We start from the raw sequence: 13095 nt of genomic DNA, 5'->3' as shown, positions 1-13095 counted from the left end.
CATTGAAATGATGCCATCAAATGTAACTAGAAATGATTTGCTTAATTGTAAGAATCTCGAAAACCTGGCAATTTCTTCCCTGTTTCCTAAATCCTCTCTGTTCCCTTCTGTTCTTTCAACACCTCCCATGCAATCAGTGAACCCCAACTATGTGCAAAACCAATGTGCTTCAAATCGTTTTTTTGTTACTATAAAAAAACAGATAAAACAGATCCCTGTTTTAAGGAACTGAAAGTTGATGCTTTTAGGAGCCCAGTGTGTGTGTGTGTGTGTGTGTGTGTGTGTGTGTGTGTGTGTGTGTGTATGTGTTTACATATATAAAATATATATTTTAGCCCTGTGTATATTTTCCATAAGAATGTATTAATAGTTTCAAGGCTATATTTGTTATAATGAATGAAGGTCAGAGCTGGTAGTGCTTCCAGGATTTTTAAAATATGAAGAAAAAATGCTCTCCTCTCTTTATTTATTTTTACTTTTTTTTTTTAATTAAAAATAAAAAGTACTACCTGCCATGAACAGTGGCCTGTTGAGGTATTACCATGTAGGGGTGATTTCTAACAATTTCCCATTATTTTCCTCTCCTTCTGAAACATGGGCCTTTAGAACTGCAGCCATAGCACCACCGGTGAGCACTGTGATGTGTGTGCCCCTGGGTACTATGGGAAGGTGACCGGCTCAGCCAGCGACTGCTCTCCGTGTGCCTGTCCTCGCAGCCATCCTGCCAGGTGAGCCTGCACAGGTGTGCCAGCACCTCTATGCCAATGAAGCCGGGACTGCTTACATTCTCGGCCTCGTTTTCCAGGCTCTCGGGGTGCCCTATTTTAACGAATATTCCCCGTTTGTTGAGAAGGGCTAAGTTTAAGAGAAAGTGTTCATTATCCCAGCATTCAAAGAGAATCTTTTCAAAAGCAAAGTATCTGTGTAGGTATTGGGGTGTTCGATCCAAGTAAGGAAAGGACTTTCAGAGAATATTAGCAGCCTCCAGCCTCTGTATCCAGCGATGACATCAGGGCTGGGCTCTGTCTTGAACTCTGATGCTCAGATAGAATTATCTGAACACACAAAGGAACCAGAGATTGTATGTGGAAATTGGAATATCTAGGAGTCCTCTCTGATTTAAGTGAACTTGTAATTCATAAATAACATTTTATTATCGCTGAGAATATTTGACAGGGCACTGAACATGTATAGAGTCCCCACTTTTGGTACACTAAAATGAAATCTTCTTTCTAATCATTGCTTGAATCTTCTCTTCTTGTCTCCAAGTAAGTGATGCTTGATGGTGAGTGCCAAATGAGAGGTGCTATTAACTTCCCTTCTAAACTAGCAAGCATCCTAAAATTTATAATTACTACTGTTTAACTTCTTGTGTTAAATATGTATCATATATGTATCATACATTTTGACTCTTCAATTCCACTCCTGTCATCTATGTTATGAAAATACTGGGATGCCTGGGTGGCTCAGCGGTTGAGCACCTGCTCCTGGCTCAGGGCATGATCCGCGGTCCTCAGGATCGAGTCCCACATCGGGCTCCCTGCCTGGAGCCTGCATCTCTCTCTGCCTGCATCTCCGCCTTTCTCTCTCTGTGTCTTTCATGAATGAATGAATGAATGAATGAATGAATAAAATCTTTTTTTAAAAAAAGAAAATACTTGCATTTGTATGTAAAGATGGATGTACTCTGGCTTTACTTATACTCACCAGCAATTGCAGGGGAGACTGATACACCTACTTACAGGGAATTGATGGATGTATATCTGGTGCACACCTACAGTGAAATATTGTACAAACTCTGAGACAAGAAGAAGGTATACCCAAAAAAAAAAAAAAAAAGAAGAAGAAGAAGGTATAAGGTATACCTGGATGTGCAGAACTGGGGAAATGGCCAAATAAGTCATGTAACTGAATATATGATATGCTATTTTGGAGAAAATTTGTAACTCCATGTGTATCCATATCCAGAACTCCGTGGCTATATGAGCCCAGAGAAATGTTTCAAAGGATATTTTACCTTCTATTTTGCACATTTGTGTATGGTTTGAATATTTTACTTCTTCAATCAGAAAAGGTTCTAACTACCTCCAAAGTGCACACTAATAAATTTTACGCATTAGGAAGAGACTGCAAGGGTGAGAAACCTTTATCTATGTGAGTTCTGCATCTGAGTGACCATAGCAGACACACTTTACTTGCTACATGTCTTGTGCTTCCACTAGGCCTGTCCATTTAGTCTTTAAAGAGGAAGAAAGGTCCGAACTGAAATGGGGCTGATAGAAAACCCTGTGTGTCACTCCTGGAAACGTTGGCAGGTCAAAACACCAGGCTACACCCGCGGTTTTTCCCAGCAGTTTGCAGGTACCCAGCCGAGCCTCTAGATGGTGCAAGGAGCACTGGTAATCTAAAATGTGGAGGCAGAGGTGGTGAGAGGAATGAGCCAAGAGCTGAAATCCCTGAGTGAGGGGATCTGCGAGGATTATTCAATTTTGAGTGGCTTTGTCACTTTGCATGGCACATCACATGGCTCCCTACCTTTAGTTTCATTTAGTTTCAGATCACAGCCCCTCTGTGTGCAGGCCTTCCCCTGCTTTTCCTCCTTGCCTCCATTCCAGCCAGTCACTAGCAAGGGTCCAGCCATGGCTTTCCTGCTTGCTTAGTCCCTTTCCATCTTGTGAGCCAGGGGACAATGTGCTCCAATCTCAAAACAAGACCCTTCACCTGGAAAGCTTTCTTGTTTGGTGACTAGTTAGCTGGCATGTGTGAGATTGTGTACAGATTAGTTGCAATCTGTTGATTTTTCTCCTCCGTGGGCACAGGATTCTCACTGGACGGGTGTCCAGTGAGTTTCCTCTGGATATGAGAGATAGATATCATGTCGATCACATGTTTGCTTTCCTTATTTTTGCCCCTGCTAGATTTTTGTTGTTGTTTGTTGTTTTAAAGATTTTATGTATTTATTTGGCAGAGAGAGCGCACACACAAGTAGGCAGAGTGACCGAGAGAGAGGGAGAAGCAGGCTCCCCAGTGAGCAGAACCCTGGGATCATGGCCTGAGCCGAAGGCAGATGCTAAACTGACTGAGCCACCCAGGCCCCCCTGCCCCTGCTGGATTTTAAGCCCTAAAAAGTTGTCTCACTTTTAAGTGAGGTGTAATCCCTTAACTTTCAGAGCAGCATCATGCATCCAAAGAGGAGTAAGTTGCATAAGGAAGACTTGAAGTTGTAGATCTGAGAATTCAGAAGACTATTTTTTTTTTCTTCTAGCTTTAGTCCCACTTGTGTCTTGGAAGGTGATGCCGATTTCCGCTGTGACGCCTGTGTCCTGGGTTACGAAGGACAGTACTGTGAAAGGTATGCTGGGGTCGCCACGTGGAGGTCGCTAGGCACGGCTGCCCTGTTTATACACAGGACGTATCTCCTAGTGTCACCTGGGAGAGGAGACCTTATCATTTTGGACTTGCGTGACTGGTGTGGGACCTTGTTTCTGTTCCAAGCCAGTGTTGACATAGAAGGTTGAATGAGGCCAGTGGGCCTGCGTTCCTTGTATTTCACTGGGCAGGAAGGATCACTGACCTCGGAGCGGAGCTGGTGTGCATCTCTGACTGGTGTCGATGCTACCGTCCTCACCTGTGTGTCTCCCCCTTCCTAGGTGCTCCTCAGGCTACCATGGGAACCCTCGAGCGCTGGGTGGCACTTGCCAGAGGTGTGACTGCAGCCCGAGTGGCTCCTTTCATGGGGACTGTGACCGCGGGTCCGGGCAGTGCGTGTGCAGGCCGGGTGCCACGGGGCTCCGGTGTGAGCAGTGTGAGCCGAGGCACATTCTCCTGGAAAGCGATTGTGTTTGTGCGTATTCTCCTCCTCCTAAGTGGTTAAAGATTTTTTCTCTCTCTATTGTGTGCCTGTTACGGCAGCAGTGGGATCGAGTAGGCGCGTCCACAAGCTGAGGAAACGCAGCCGGGCTCTGCTAGGACGTGCCCGTGGGATTCCCTGCGGCTGCGGTCCCGGCCAAGGACGCGGAGCCAAGGCCGCCCGGGCAGTCGCTGATCTGCTCAGAGGCTCAGTCCTTCCTGCTTACCTCCCGTCACATGGGTGCCGGGAGCCCGAGCCCCGATGGGGGAGCCTGGTGATGCACTCTGCCCTGGAGGTTGTTCTTGCAAACTGGCTCGTGCAAATCCCCGAGAAAAGTGTGCAGACCACCTCCCGCCAACATCAACTTTCTTCTTCTTCCAGCCTGTGATGATGAGTGTGTAGGCGTGCTGCTGAATGACTTAGGTAATGTTGGTGACACCATCCTTTCTGTGAACCTCACCGGCGTTATCCCTGTCCCCTATGGAATTTTGTCGAACCTGGAAAACACAACGAAACACCTCCGGGTAGGTACTGGGAATACAGACATTGGTAGAAACCTATGTCCTTGAGAGGTGGAGACTCGGTGGGGACAGTGTCCTGGCATTCCTGGCGTCCAGGCTTCCCTACAGTGTGACTGGGGACTCCATCATCCACCTGCTGACCCGGTGCCCTGGGGGACCACCCTAATTGTTCCACAGATGTCTCCATATAAATTCCTCCCCAACCATCCTTCTGCCTTTTGGGATAAGAGAGTCCACATGCTCCTCTTTATGACAGACCTTTGGGTACTTGAAAGCAGCCGTCCTATACAAATACAGGAAAAAACCCAGATGGTATCTTCTTTAATTTTGGAATATGCTGAAGATCAGCTCTTCTCTGTAAATGTATTCTTCACTGAATGTATAAGGCACAGAAGATTCTCTTCCCTAGAAGTCTATCTAAAAATCTCTGGGGGTAAATCATAGTTTTATGTTCGTGAAACAAGACCTGGATAAAAAAAAGGGGGGGGGGTGGTGGGAAGTTAAGAAATTGGCTTAGTAGACAGCATTCTACTGCAGCATTTTTACTTCTAATTGAAAAAAAAATGAGATTCTCAATTTCGCTTACAACCTTTACATTAGAATTTGAGGTAATCAATTCACTGTGTCATGTAATAAAAAGGATAGTCACTCCTAATGGCCTTTTTTAGGTAATAGCTTTTCTTAGACTTAACATTTCCTTAGGTGTGTGTGTGTGAATCTGGCTGCTTCAACCATCTAGATCCGTTCCTGTTTATAGTGGTCTTTTCTCTATAGATATAATGGCCATAAAGAAAGGTTAGGGAACTCTTAGGAATTTTTTTTAATATTATTTTTCCTCAGATGGAAAAAATGTTTTTGAAAGACAAAAAAATTCTCCAAAAAACTCTCAGAAAAATTTAAATTTCCACTCACTATAGACACAGTTGATCAATACTGTTTTGTCTGTGTGAACCCTAGCAATATAACTATATTTTAAATTTATCAAGATAAATACTTGATTTAGATTTTGACTGTTTTTGAGTGACTTGCTCTTTTTTTTTTTTTAAGATTTTATTTATTTATTCATGAGAGATGCAAAGAGAGAGAGGCAGAGACACAGGCAGAGGGAGAAGCAAGCTCCCTGCAGGGAGCCTGATGTGGGACTCGATCCCAGGACTCCAGGATCATGCCCTGGGCTGAAGGCGGCGCTAAACCACTGAGCCACCCAGGGATCACCTGACTTGCTCTTATTTAAACAACTTAATCAATTTTTAAACATTTATTTTAGAGAGAGAAAGAGAGCAGGGGAGGGGGCAGAGGGAGAAAGAGAATCCCAGCATGGAGCCCAACATGGGGCTTAATCTCACAACCCTGAGATCATGACCTGAGCCAAAATCAAGAGTTGGATGCCCAACCGACTGAGCCACCCAGGTGCCCTCCCTTTGTTAATTATTTTTAAGCAACTTTTTATGTTTATGTAAAGTATACAGGTGAACCTTAGACTGTCCATTGTTTCCACCTATACAGCCACCGTGGGCAACTTATTTAACTCCCCTGACCCTATGCAATAATACGCCCCCTTCATAGGCTTGTTATAAGGCTTAAATAAAATCACACAAGTAATGAAATTAGAGGAGTGTTAGCATAAATTAAGCACTTAATTGTCAGGAATAATAAAGACTTTTCTTTATATAATACTTTTGTATTTCAGCCTAGTCAGCCTTTTTTAAGATGTTAGCAATTATAGTTAAAACATAATTATGTGACTCTGATATTGAAATTAAGCCAGGCTTACCTTAGGGCTGCAACAATATCAGATTCTCTCTCTCTCTCTCTTTTTAAGATTTTATTTATTTATTCATGAGAGACACAGAGAGGCAGTAACATAGGCAGAGGGAGAAGCAGGCCCCCTGCTGGGAGCCCAATGCAGGTCTCAATCCCAGGCCCCTGAGATCATGACCTGAGCCAAAGGCAGACGCTCAACCACTGAGCCACCCAGTGGCCCCAGCGATATCAGATTCTGAATAACACATCGGACTTACAGTTCATATCTATATTGGAAATGTAATGTAAAAAAATGGCAGTATGGAAACATGTTACTATAATCAAAACTTAAGTAAATGTGATTCATTTGACTTCCTAATGCAATTTCAGGGAAAGAAGAATTTCCTTCTGTGAATAACAACAACAAAAGTGATTCTTAGTCAAGAACCAGCAAATTTATTTTGAAAAACTGCAATTTGTTTAATTTGTTCTTTTTAGGAAGCTTTATTAAAAGAAAATCCACAGAAGGAACTGGCAAGAGATCAGCTTGAAGATGTTGCAGAACAAACAGACAATCTGCTAAGGGAGGTAAATTTTTCACATAGAGGACCTGCTTCCCACCCAGCCCTTGAAAGCAATTGCATTGGGGCCATCTGGAAGGTTCTATTAAATCAGGGCAGCCTCTTCCTCCCAGGAGCAGTGCTCCAAGTACTTTGTCATCAAATTGGTTTTAACCCTGCCACTTTCTGTGCTTTAGTGGGAAGAGACTCCTGACTTCATTTCTACTGTCATTTCTGCCAAGGGAAGAATTGGCAATCCCTTTGCCACCAGCCTCTCACTTCCTCCTGTGAACTGAGGGACAGGAGGGTGTATGGTCTCTGAGTAACGCTCAGGCCTGAGGCCACATGCTACTGGTTTGTGCAGTTTGAATGTCAAGTGAGCCTGTTTTGATGTCAGCAGAGAATTATTTATTCTGTTCAGCCCAGGCCAGATGAATGCTTTTTAGCTGCCCCAAAAAGAATCTCCTCATTTGCAGATGGTGAGGAAGGCCTATTGTCAAATTTGTAATTTTCCCTTTTGAATTTCATGTGTGTGTGTTTGCACACCCACACATAGGCATATATATAGAGATGTGCATATGAGAGTGTATCTATACTAGGCATACATGTATCTAATCTCTGTCTTTCAATACACATATACACATACACACAATCATGCACCCCAAAGTCTTAGGTTGGCTCCTCTTAATTTAGAATTAAGGATGATTTGGGAAGAGTTTAAGGGTTTAAATGTGGCTTTAAGTACCTCAGTGAGCAAACATTTGGTAGGAAATGATAAGCTGATTAAAATAATTCTCTCTATCCATTAAAGAAGATTCTCTTTGGATTTTGACTAGAAAACACTTTTAGAAATGGACTAGTTACTTTACACTCCTGAAAATTACAAACAACCTTTCCTTTTACAAATTATAATATTCCTAATAAAAATAACAGCAGAGAGCAGCTAAGTCTCTGCCCTCGGGCTGCTGGCCTTAGAGACATCATGGCATTTTATCCTCATGAAGCCACATGAGGTAACGGTTGATAGTAACTCTGTTATCAAAGAGGCTAGGGCACTACTAGGTCTCCAGCCCGGTGGAATCAGGAGAAAACTCAGTGTGCCTGACTCTGTGTCCCTAACTCGTCAACTAAATTGTCATGGTCAATACAAATAAGCAAGATTTTACTTTCTATAGTCCATTTGGGTCCTAGAGTAAATATAAGGTCTTCACAAGAGACACGCTGGGAGTTTGTGGTTTGATTGCCAGTTAGGCTCTTTTATTTATTTATTTTTAAAGATTTTAGTTATTTATTCATGAGAGACACACAGAGAGAGGTAGAGACACAGGCAGAGGGAGAAGCAGGCTCCAGGCAGGGGAGTCCGATGCAGGACTTGATCCCAGGATGCCGGGATCACACCCTGAGCCAAAGGCAGATGCTCAACCACTGAGCCACCCAGGTGTTCCAGTTAGACTCTTTTAAAATATATATCATCTTTTCTCACACTGAGTGAGTAGTAAATTGTTTCATTAACCCCTTGGTCCGTTTCTACCCTGAAATATTAACCTTGGCTTACATGATGCAGTGTACAGCTTTACTCCACACTCCGGGACATACTTTGTTGCTTAAGAGAGACAACTAGAACAGCAAAGCTTGCATATTATTCCAAGTCAATCTAACCTGGGACTTTTACTCTCTGTCAGCTCACCAGTGTGTTAACAAGGAGCCAAAATGTAACCAGGATGACTGAAAGAATCCTCAAAAAGAGTCAAGACCTCATGACATTTACTGAGAAGCTGCAGATGAATATCCAAGGTAGTGTGTGCTCAGTGTCTAGTTTGAGGTCAGGGTCTAGTCCGTGATTATTTGGTAGGAAAAGCCCCATTCACTTTATTAAATGTATGAATAGATGTGTGTGACTTGCAACAGATTTCCCAGAGGCAAAGGCCTGGAATATTCCATAGTATTGTCTTTTTAAAAATATGGATGCTTTCTTTTTTTTGTTTTCTTCATAATACCTATACTTAATTCCTAAGGGTCAAGTAGATATGGGGCCTCCCCACCTGTCATGAATTTGTCACATTAACACTTATTAAGTGGAGCACAGGGCACTGGATGGTGAGCCAAACTCCCATAAAGGACCACAGGAGAAAATGAAATACAGAAGGTTATGACTCACAGGTGTAGGAGAAAGTACCTGCCGTGCCTTGAGGGGCCACACAGGGGAGGGCAAGGCGGAGTACAGGCAATGAGAGAGAAAATAGGACATGCCTTTATTGAGGTTCTTTGGTGGAGTCCTTTGGGGTTCCAGGCTAAATCTAGATTGGTCAATCCAAACCAAAGCAGGGGGGTTTTGGTAAGCCCCATGGAGGTCTTACTGGAGAGGCCCATAGTAGACGGCCCTGGGAGGCAGGGGAGACTGTTGGTCACAAGTGCTGTTGGGGAAATCATAACAAGAACTGAGATTTGCTTGTGACCCTGCCGGGGCTGTCTAGAGCACAAGCTTGTATGAGGAACTACTGTCAGTTTAAGGTCACTGCAAACTGCTTGGCCAAACAAAATGGATGTCAAGGCAGCAATGCTGTGGAGTAGCTGTGCTAAACTCTGAACGCCAACCCCTTTGTCCAGAATAGGAGCTGATGGGATTTGGGGCTTCAGTGTGGTCCCAAAGTATATCCACAATATTAGACTAATTTAGTCCTATTCAACTGGGATGTGTCAACTGATCTGGCTTTTAAAGTACCATTTTCAGTTTTCTGGCTACCAGAAACACATCCTTGCTTTTCTTGTTGGGTTATAGTTTAAGGATATAAAAACCACAAAATCCAATAGGAATCAGAATTTATAGGGCAAAAGGTAATGAAATTATTGGAACAAATAATTTATTAAAAAGAATAGTATCAAGTATTGCTGGGTCATTTGTGTGCTAAATATTTACGGAGTGCTTCTATGTGCAAATGTTTGTGCCAGGTGCAGGAAATGCTGAGGTAAACATGGCAGCCACAGCCCTTACGAGTTTATGGATACTGGGCCAGACCAGCATTATATAAACCAGTAATCTCAAGTCCATGAGTATTTTGATAAGGGACAACCAAAGTACATTGGAATATATGGGTTGGCCTCGGCTGACCTGAGGGTTCAACCCAGTTTAGGTGAACAAAGCTGGCCTCGTTGAAGGAGATTCTAAGTCTTCCCATTTTAGTGCTGTCCACTTTTGAGAAACCTGTTAAATGATGGATGACTTTTTTTTTTTTTCCCCATAGAGATTATTGAAAAAGCAGCAACTCTAAATCAGACCTTGGATGAAGACTTCCAGCAACCCAGTTCTACTCTTCAGAATATGCAAAAGAATATTACATCTTTGCTGGAAATCATACAGAAGAGGCAGTTCACTCAGTTGCACCAAAATGCCGTGCTGGAACTCAAGTAAGTTTCTAAATACCATTCATGACACAATCAATTAGAGGTAGGAGCTTGCATGCTGATTGGAGGGAGGGGAAGACTTGTGGGAGGAGAGGGAGGAAGGCGCGCACTCACTGGGGGCAGAATGTTGTGAGAGAGGGGCTCAATTGTCAGAGAAATGAAACTATGGGTTCCAGCCACTCTCAGCAGAATAAAATACAGTCCGTGCTGATATTTATTTTTGTGCCATGGGTTTGGTTTTTCTCGGTGACCCTAGAACATTTCTACCTAGCACGAACAAAAGAACCTCATGATGCTATATTTATTGAAGATCAAGTATAATGCAGTAAATTCTCAGGGAAGAAAATACAGTTTAGTGGCTATTACCTGTGCCGTAAGCTCTAAGACACATTGACATTATGCCAGAATGATTTAGCTCAGTTGCTCAAACTCTTGCCAAAAACGACCACAAGGAGTGACAGATCAAAGAATTGTTAGACCTACTCACAAGGAGCTTGTATTTCCTTTCAGGCTTTTTTTTCTTAGCATTTTCACAGTTATTACTTAATGTAAAGTAGCTCAAGCCATCTTTCTTCTGGGTTGTGGTAAGTATCTTCAGGAGGGCTTAAACAGTTACACACTGTGCCATCAAAGCTCATTCTCTGTAGTGTGATCTTTAGCCTATGTTAGTACATTTTGGTGTTTTAAATAATGTTGTGATGAACATCTTAGACAAAAATCTTTTCCTCTATTTTTACACTATCATCTTATTAGGGTAGATATTAAGAAGCAAAATCATGTAGCCAAAGACTCTGCCCTTTGGAGACTCCTGACTTGCATTTCCAAATTATTTTCTAAAAATTTAAAACAATCCCATTATCCTTTCACTGGCAACACAGTGCTTACATCTTTCTTCATCATCAAATATGGGTTTTGACATTGTTGTTGATTTGTTAGGTGAAAAACAAATGTCAGAGGGCATTTGGAGAGAGAACTAGTAGAATAATCACTAGAATATTGGTTAGGGCCCAGAACTAATCATGAAACGCCACAAGGGGAGGTCAGAGGAGGCGAGGTCCCTGGAAATGAGGAAGAGGGCTGCCCTCTTGGAACACTTGATCTGAGCCAGGGAGGGCAGGCTTCACTTCTCTCATGTTGTCACATAATCCTCTCAACCACTTTGTGAGGTTGGGGAAACAGAAGCAGAGACTGTAAGTACCCTGCCCAATGTTAAATCTTCAGGATAATATGAAACCGGACCATGCACCTAAATCTGAGTGTCACTCTAAACCCTGTGATTTTTTTCAACCCAACACAGAAGGAAGAACCACTTGAGACCCAGTACAGAAAAGATGGGTGGGTGGAGTATGAATGACCAGGTCAGAGACCTATGCTAGGTTATAATCGTGTTCCCATGACCCTGACTTCTCCTGTGCATCCTCCCTTCACCTAAATGCATGGTAGCAGTAGGCACTATTGGGAAAAGGGATCACACCTCCAGGCAGGTCTTACCAGGACCCATCATTGTTGAGGCAGTTACTCCAGGCTCAGCGCTACTAAGTTCTGCTTCCCAACCATCCTTAGCTCCCTGCTGCCTCCAGGATTACATATAAATATCATGTATTTGATTCCAGTTCCACCCATTTCCAGCTTGTCCAGGCTCCCTGGCTGGTCCCACTGCTTCCTGCCCCCATGCATGGTGTGTCCTCTCATTGTTCCTTCCCTCGGTTGTACATCAGAGTCGATGGAGGAGCTTATTAAAGATGAAGATCCCCTGGAGATTGTTGGGAATCACTTGTGGGGATGTCCTCTCCCACCATCACCCTTCCACGTCAGTTCACTCATTGATTCGGTCATTTATCAAATGTATTGAGTCCCCAGGTGGTAAGCATTGTGCTAAGAGTTGGGGACACAAAGGAGAACAGTCTTCTTGCCCACTTGGAGCTCGTATCCATTGGGAAGAGTTCATTTTCTAAGTAGCATTTGTGTGGAAGAAGAGAAGGCAGGTGGCCCCTCTCACACTTAATTCCCTTAGCGCCCCCCGGCCTGCCTCACCTGCTAGCTCTCCACCCCACCCTTTCTCTGTTGTTGAAGCTCTTCTGTTTCTATCTGGAATAAAGTTATCCACGAGATTGCTGCTCTCTCTCTCTTTAACTTAAAAGCCATCTTTAGTCATGATTTTACTTATATTTTTAAAAACTAAGTTTAAAATGAGTTCTCTGGCCTCCTCTTTCCTATTTTCCATAGATAATCCCTGTGTATTTATGCCATTTCAAATTTCATGGATTATTTTAGGAATTATGCATCACCTTTTTTTATTATAACTCTTAGAAAATGGTCATGCATCCTGAAGTATGGCATTCTTATAAATGAGAATACTTACCACACCTTCCAGTTATTTATCATGCTTGTATTGGTGTCCCCAATACCACTGCCATAATGAGTTTCCCTAGGGCCCTCAGGACTCATGGCCAAGATTTCTGAGGTGATGTATTAAGGATGCGAGCTGGATACAGAGGGAAGAAGACATAGTGGAGCTTGGAGGAATCCACACAGCCCTCCCTAAGCTCTCTCCCCCTCATGAGGGGGTCACAGCACACCCTGCCCCCAACATTGTAAACACAGCACCACATGCGGGGTGTTTCTTCTCAGGGAAGCCTATTAGAAGTTCAGCATCCAAGGTTTTTATTTGGGACCTGGTCCCATATCACCCTCTACCTAGCACGTACCAAATTCCAGACTCTCCGAAGGAAAGCAGGCGTTCAGCAAAAAACACATTGCTTGCACAAATGGTCGAGGCAGTGAACCACCCATGAGTTAGGGAACAGTGGAAATGCTTGCAGACATTCCCCAAGGGCTGGCAAAGGAGAGCTGACTCCGGCCTGCTGTTTCCCTGCTGTACACCGTACCCTTTACCGCACACTCACTATACATCATCATTCGTAGCTGTGCTTCCCAGCTGTTTTCCATGCTGGTGTCCCCAGAGCTCTCCAAAGACACTTCATTAAAGAAATGTGTCCTGGGGCACCTGGGTGGCTGT

General features: G+C 43.4%; 1 protein-coding gene across 1 annotated transcript in view; it reads left to right on the top strand.

Annotated features, from left to right (window-relative positions):
• LAMA1 (laminin subunit alpha 1) overlaps nt 1-13095 on the top strand; it is a 155273-nt gene that overhangs the window by 102616 nt on the left and 39562 nt on the right. Inside the window, exons 30-36 of the mRNA XM_038543810.1 lie at nt 607-728; nt 3266-3352; nt 3651-3844; nt 4232-4374; nt 6613-6702; nt 8357-8468; nt 9917-10079. Coding sequence (XP_038399738.1) covers nt 607-728; nt 3266-3352; nt 3651-3844; nt 4232-4374; nt 6613-6702; nt 8357-8468; nt 9917-10079 — 911 coding nt within the window. The remainder of the gene's footprint in view (nt 1-606; nt 729-3265; nt 3353-3650; nt 3845-4231; nt 4375-6612; nt 6703-8356; nt 8469-9916; nt 10080-13095) is intronic.

Source organism: Canis lupus, chromosome 7 (genome assembly GCF_011100685.1).
Source record: "Canis lupus familiaris isolate Mischka breed German Shepherd chromosome 7, alternate assembly UU_Cfam_GSD_1.0, whole genome shotgun sequence".
NCBI lineage: Eukaryota > Metazoa > Chordata > Mammalia > Carnivora > Canidae > Canis > Canis lupus.
The sequence above is the reverse complement of the archived record's forward strand: the minus strand, read 5'-3'. Positions and strand labels throughout refer to the sequence as shown.